General features: G+C 40.6%; 1 protein-coding gene across 3 annotated transcripts in view; it reads left to right on the top strand.

The window, feature by feature from the left end:
- The first annotated feature begins 2,452 nt into the window (after positions 1–2,452).
- Positions 2,453–6,697, top strand: part of HNRNPD (heterogeneous nuclear ribonucleoprotein D (AU-rich element RNA binding protein 1, 37kDa)) — a 6,370-nt gene continuing 2,125 nt past the window's right edge. For 2 of the 3 annotated variants that reach the window (XR_738087.1, XM_010293858.1), the window contains exons 1-5: positions 2,458–2,622; positions 3,623–3,784; positions 4,937–5,068; positions 5,956–6,052; positions 6,142–6,288. Coding sequence is in view for 2 of the 3 variants with exons in the window: in XM_010293858.1 (XP_010292160.1) it covers positions 2,458–2,622; positions 3,623–3,784; positions 4,937–5,068; positions 5,956–6,052; positions 6,142–6,288 (703 nt within the window). In the remaining variant the exon portion in view is untranslated. Of the gene's footprint in view, positions 2,623–3,622; positions 3,785–4,936; positions 5,069–5,955; positions 6,053–6,141; positions 6,289–6,697 lie in introns of all 3 variants that reach the window. The other variant, XM_010293857.1, reaches the window with a different exon arrangement.

Genomic DNA, 6,697 nt, shown 5'->3' with positions numbered 1-6,697 from the left:
GCGGGAGCAGCGCTGTCACGGAGTTCCAAATGCTGCTGTCAACTGGGGAGAAGTTTCATGCCTCTGTCAGCTCAGATCCTACAGCAGTTGGCAGTGACTGGTCCTGAGGTGTACATCTGCTGTGATGCGTGCCAAACTGTAAACTTTTTTTTTTTGAGGATGTCTTTTCTAAAAATTAATATGCGGTGCACGTGTTAAGGACTGTAACTCAATGTAGATGAATCCTCTGGTTGCAATCACTTAGTGTTGCCCTATGTTGCAAACATAAAGGGTATGTCACTTGTGTGCCCGTGAGAGGCATGAGGCACTTTGACTTCTTCCCACCCTAAACCTTTCCTCCTCATTAAACTTGTGAGGAAGATTGCTTCAGGTGACAGCTTAAGAATGAAGGCAGCTTTTAATCTTCTAAGTGTCTCTGCCTGATGCTTGGCCTGGGGCAGTGTGGCTTTCCACATAGCAGGTAAAATTCATGTATAATAAATCCAGTTACAGCAACAGGCTGCTGCAGTATTCTGTCTCCTGTGAGGCCAATAAGAACTCAAGCTGCAGGTCTGTTTTTTATCAAGGCAGCAAATAAAATGGTTGGAAGAACACCAGCTACTGTGTCCTGTAGAGACTTGCTCTGAAACCTTCCCAAGTGTCTCCATCCTTCTGTAATAACCGGGGATGTTGTTGAGAGCAGGGAGAAAGTTTGGGGTTTTTTTTAGTGTTTTGCTAGGGTTATTGAAAACTTACAATGTTTTTGTTAACTTCTCACCTGCTCTTAATGGCTTTAAGTACCTTTGCAGTTTGCATATTCGTTTTACTTTTTGTCCTTGGATACACACCTAGTAAAGGTTTTCACGAGGAAGCCCAACTTCTTTTGAGTCAACGCAGCCTTGAAAAAGTTGTCACTGAGTGGTGCAGTGACATTAGGCAGTGATTACATGTAGCATACATTGACTTGTAGTTTAGCTCAATTGTTTTTTTGACCTGTCGATCTTATGGGTAGTGCTGTACAGGAAACCGTGTTTTGACAGCTCTCTTGTAGTAGAGGGAAAACAGCACATCCTTGGTAGCTACTGGATGTGGGTACATTGGTTTTTCCTCTGCATTAGGAATTAAGAGACAGTGTCTTCAGGAAAAAATAGTGCACAGGTTCTCATACCCTCAGATCTCCTCAGTGAGAACTGTGGACTTGAGAAATCCACGTATTGGCAACTACCAGGCAACTTTCTGACTAGCCTGTTGGAGGAAGGCCAAAGCCACTAGTCATGGTAATGTCTATGCTCTGTTTAGCTAAGTCTGAAGTTTGAAAGCTTTCCCATTATGCTTCTGGTAATTTACTTTGGAAAGCTGTATGTGCTGATGTGATTTACATCAACCAAACTGTCGTTTGGGAAACGTACATATATTGTAAGCTTTTGACAGCACTGTGACATTGCACCTTAATTGTTTGTTGTGCTCACGTTTGTGTTGTAGCCTTGATCTGACCTCAGTTTTGTAGTGGAGTAGCAGTTTGTCAACTTCTGTAGTGGCAAGGTGAAGTGGTCTGTTTTGCTACTCTGTAACTGGACTCACAGATGCAGTTATTGCATGGTGGGGAGAAAATCCTTCAGAGGGCTGTCAATTTCAAATGTATTCTTGGTCTGTCATGTGCTTAGTGATAATAAGGCAGGGTTTTGTATGTTAATGTTGATTGTTTGTTAATAAATATAAAACGGGTTTTTTATGTTAATGGTTTGTTGCTAACTGTAAAACAGGTGTTTTGTATGTCACGTGGCAAGTCTGTGTCCAGTAGCGACTGCTAGAGTATCACCAATCCCCCATGTGTCAGAAATATGATGCTGCAACTTCTGTGTGTTCTGTTTTGCTACTTAAAAAAAAAAAAAAAAAAGAACAAACAAAAAGGAACCTTAATGATGGATGAACACAAGGATACAAAGCATCCCTTGAATTTCTGTCTGTATTGGTATGATGCTGTTGGTTTACTAGTGTGGACCATTTTTTTCCATTTTGGTCCTGAAGACAGTAAGACGTCACACTAGAAAGCACTTTTGGTGCTTTGTTGAAGAGAGATCTGTAACTAATGTGAAAAGTGGATAAAGGGATGGAGAATCGGTGTTCCTGTTTATAGACTTCAAGACTTTTTATAGAAACAGATGAAGCTCCTGAAACCCCTCATCTTGTATGGAGGTTAGATATGTGTTAGAAGCTGAATGGTTGTTTTAATTGTGTAAGAGCACAGCTAATTCAACAGAGTTAGGTCACATGAGCAGCTTTTGGTTTGAAAGAGTTTGACTTTTGGAAGTACAACACAGTTGTACACAATTGGCAGAAATATTTGTATGTGTGTGGAAAGTGGAGGAGTTGGAAACTGCTATTCCTTATATTAGGTAACTGAGCTCATAAAGCTTAACAGTACAGGATTTTGGGTAAGACACATTAACAGATTAACCATCTTGTCTTAACAGGAAGATGTTTATCGGTGGCCTTAGCTGGGACACTACGAAGAAAGATCTGAAGGACTATTTCTCTAAATTTGGTGAAGTCGTAGACTGCACTCTGAAGTTAGATCCCATCACTGGGCGATCGAGAGGCTTCGGCTTTGTACTCTTCAAAGAATCGGAGAGCGTAGATAAGGTAGTGTTAATGTACTGAAACAACATGATCAATTTTAGGTAGCAAAGATAGAGCACTCAGATGATAGTATGCATAGTTGTTTGTATGTGATCCGTTAAAGATGATTCTGGGATACAGTATATCTAAGATGCTTATTGAAATGTTTTTTCCTAAACTGTCTTACTCGCGATGCTGTGGCCAGGAGCAGCAGTGATTCCCAAAGTATGACTTTGGGCACTTATAGGGGAGTGTACTGCAAGCCACTGGATGTGAGCACCTTAAAAATATTGTGTATAAATGGCTGCTGCCTACTACTGTGAAAGCAGTAATTTACAAAAAACTTCAAGTCTTTGCATTCCAGAGCTGCAACGTGAACCCATAGAGTAGAGCCAGTGGCTTTGATAGATTTGGGCTTTATCCAAGCAGAAATTAGCTGTTAACCTTCCTACAATGCTGTTGACACAGCACACTGAAAAGTTTTCACCTTCGTTGACCTTTGGTGATAACTAAAGTACAGATTCTTTACTTCATGAGGTTTCAGGATGGTATTATAGAGTACTTTCTGAGGAATGTTACACTCTTACTTCCCTTGGGTGACATGTGGCTCCAGGTGACTCTTGAAAGGCTTTGTCCTACAATGCTGTTGACACAGCACACTGAAAAGTTTTCACCTTCGTTGACCTTTGGTGATAACTAAAGTACAGATTCTTTACTTCATGAGGTTTCAGGATGGTATTATAGAGTACTTTCTGAGGAATGTTACACTCTTACTTCCCTTGGGTGACATGTGGCTCCAGGTGACTCTTGAAAGGCTTTGTCAGAACTGTCTGTCTCGGTGGATAGCAATCAAAATCATGGAACTGTTTGGTTCTGTGCAACAAATAATTGCTGTAATCAAAGTATTGAAATTGAAGCGATAGCATTAACAAAAACTAAATATAAAATAACTGGACCTTGCTCAGAACATCAGTGAAACATTTAGCTTGAACCACAAGTAAGATCATGTTTTAATTTTCCACAGGTCATGGACCAGAAAGAACACAAGCTGAATGGAAAGGTCATTGATCCAAAAAGAGCTAAAGCCATGAAAACAAAAGAACCCGTTAAAAAGATTTTTGTTGGGGGCTTATCTCCAGACACACCTGAGGAGAAAATAAGGGAATATTTTGGAGGTTTTGGTGAGGTACATGGTGAAATAAACTGCTTATACTTGTAGAACTTGTTCTGTCTTCACAAATTTAGTAGTAAAAAGCAGCCCTCGAATGTAACCTGCGTGAATGCTACTAGTTTAATGCCCAGTGTAGCTCCATGTGTTTCAGTGGTCAGAACTTTAATGATAAGGCTATTAATTAGCAGGCTTTGAATTGCATAAATTGGCTTAATGGAAGGAGGAGCTGGGATAAGTCATAGTCAGGAACTGATTCATGGAATGTCTGACAGTCCTGACTGTGACAGGCATGGGAGGCAACATTTTTGAGCATGCTGCTTTGGTCAGTTGGGTGAGATGCTCTTCAGCCACCTCAGCTGGTCTACTATGGCACAGATTCAGATGGTTTTCCTAAATTCTGTGCAACTGTGTAGTCTGTCTCTCTCTGTCCTCAGTTTCTGGTGGTGCAGATGAACAAAGTATCACTGTAGTCCTTAAATGCTGGCCTTGTATGAGCTTGGTACAGCTGCTGCTTCCCTGTTAGTTCTTGGATGTTGATGTTGCCAGCATCAGGCATGACAACCCTGTTGTCAGGGAATTTGGTTGTCAAATACCTGTGATCTTACTACCTTACAGACAGTTCACTCTGGACTATAGACTTTGACTACTATTTTTCAGGACTGAAGTCTTGTGTAAGGAAAACTTCAGTCTGTGTTTGTAGTCAGATCTAAAATTTGTCCTGTTTAACATAGAATTTTAGCAGTGTTGTGGATGAACAGAACTATGCACTTGCTCAAAGTTACGTCTTTTTCATATGAAACTGCTCACGGTTTGAAACACCTAGTTACTTCAGGCTTAACTGAGTTAAAACTGAAAGTCAAACTCAGACTATTTATCCAGCACAACTAAAATAATCTTTGTGCATCATATTTTGTATGAGTTCCTGAATGGGCAAATGATACTATGGGTTAGAGGGAAAAAAATCTTTTACACTATTATGAACACTATTTCTAGTGAAGGTGATGTTTCTGATATTGATGATGATGGTTTCTAGTGATGTAAAGCCCTATGAAGGAGGCTCGTTATCATTCAGGTCTATCATTTCAGTTAACAAATATGACCTGTTAGAAACATTTTGAAGTGGCATGATTGGCAGGATAAAAGATAAAAATCACTGTCTTCTACCAGGTTGAATCGATAGAGCTCCCCATGGACAACAAAACTAACAAGAGGCGTGGATTTTGCTTCATTACTTTCAAGGAGGAGGAACCAGTGAAGAAAATAATGGAAAAGAAATACCACAATGTTGGGCTTAGTAAAGTAGGTGGAGCTTTTCCTAGAGAAACCGAAAAATGACAATAGAGGGAATTACATTATCAGTTGCATCTGTTTGGGGATAATAGTCTGAAAATACCTGTAAGCATTATTTCTTACATGTAGGCATTAAGCCTATGAAGTATTTATATAGGCGCTAAGATTACAGTAACCTATTCCTGACTTCTGAGTTGAGGGTGATTCTGGTGAGGTTTTGTACTGCTCCCCCTGTGGGGAGACAGCTGGGCTGCAGCGTGTTTGTTCATTGTGAAGTTCCCACGTTATCTAGCTGTGTGGTCAGAGTGCTGTGTCACTAATCCGCTATATGAGGCTGCACCATGTTTTCCTGGTAGCTGGATCTTTGTGTGTTTAGTATGGAAATATTTTGTTGTTTTAAGCAAAATGTCAATTTATCTGAGAGTTCTTCCAAGACTGAAATGAAATGGGAAGTTAGGCTTTCCTGTTGGAAGTGACGTTCCTTTCAGAAACTTGGTTGAAGTTCAACCTACTCAACAAAACTCAGATTGTATCTGGCCTCTTCTTCATTGGATGAACAGAGTTGAGTAAAAATGTTGACCATATTTTTATAATTCAGATTTTATTTCACTTTTCCCAAGTAAATAGACATCAGGGGTCAACTTCAAAGGGAAAACAGAAAGACGTACTAAGGAACAAGCATTCTTTTCAGAATTGGTTTCTGGCAGAAAGTTAGGAAACTTGAAATGTTTTTATAACGCCAGTGTCTTACAACCATTTTCAAGTTGGAGGGTGTAAACTATCCATTTATTTTCAGGGAGAATACCAGGGTGACCAAATCCTATTTCCTGCTTACTGTTCAGTAAGTTTAAGAATGGTTTGTTTGATTGGATCTGACTTTAACTGTCTGTTTTCAGTGTGAAATAAAAGTAGCCATGTCAAAGGAACAGTACCAGCAGCAGCAGTGGGGGAGTCGAGGAGGATTTGTTGGAAGAGCTCGAGGAAGAGGTGGAGGTAAGCTTGCAGGGCTGTGGTATTGGAAGGTGAGGGGCTCCCTTGAATGAAATCCTGCAGCTCTTGAGTTTTTGCACGTTGTGTTGCAGGCCCCAGTCAAAACTGGAACCAGGGATACAGCAACTATTGGAATCAGGGGTATGGGAACTATGGCTACAACAGCCAAGGGTATGGAGGTTATGGAGGATATGACTACACTGGTTACAACAACTACTATGGATATGGTGACTATAGCAGTAAGTACTGAACTTTTAAGAATTCCTAATCTGCTGCTTGTAAGAAAATTTCTGCTACAGATATAAAAGATAGATGGCTTGGTTTCAAACACCCCTCTGTCCCCGCTTTTTCCACTTCACTGTGTCAAGCATGCATGAACAGTGGTTATGTAGTGGGGCTGTGGTGCTTCTGGAAAGCCCTGTGTCCCTGGGAGATGGGAGTATTAACCTCTTCTGGTCATAAGGGAAGGTGCCCCTCAGCTTCCTTAGTTTCACAGCACTGTTGGTGAGAGAGATAGAGAGAGAGCCCCCATCTCAGCTGTCTCCTTATAAACCTTCTTTGTAGACTGTTGGGGTTCCTGAAGCGTCTGTCTTGGTCAAGAACAGAACATAAATTTGAGGGCTGCAGTGATCATGTAATAAATGATTA

The sequence above is a fragment of the Phaethon lepturus genome, unplaced genomic scaffold (assembly GCF_000687285.1).
Source record: "Phaethon lepturus isolate BGI_N335 unplaced genomic scaffold, ASM68728v1 scaffold4999, whole genome shotgun sequence".
Lineage (NCBI taxonomy): Eukaryota > Metazoa > Chordata > Aves > Phaethontiformes > Phaethontidae > Phaethon > Phaethon lepturus.
Note: the sequence above shows the minus strand (reverse complement) of the source record. Positions and strands in the feature narration are given on the sequence as shown.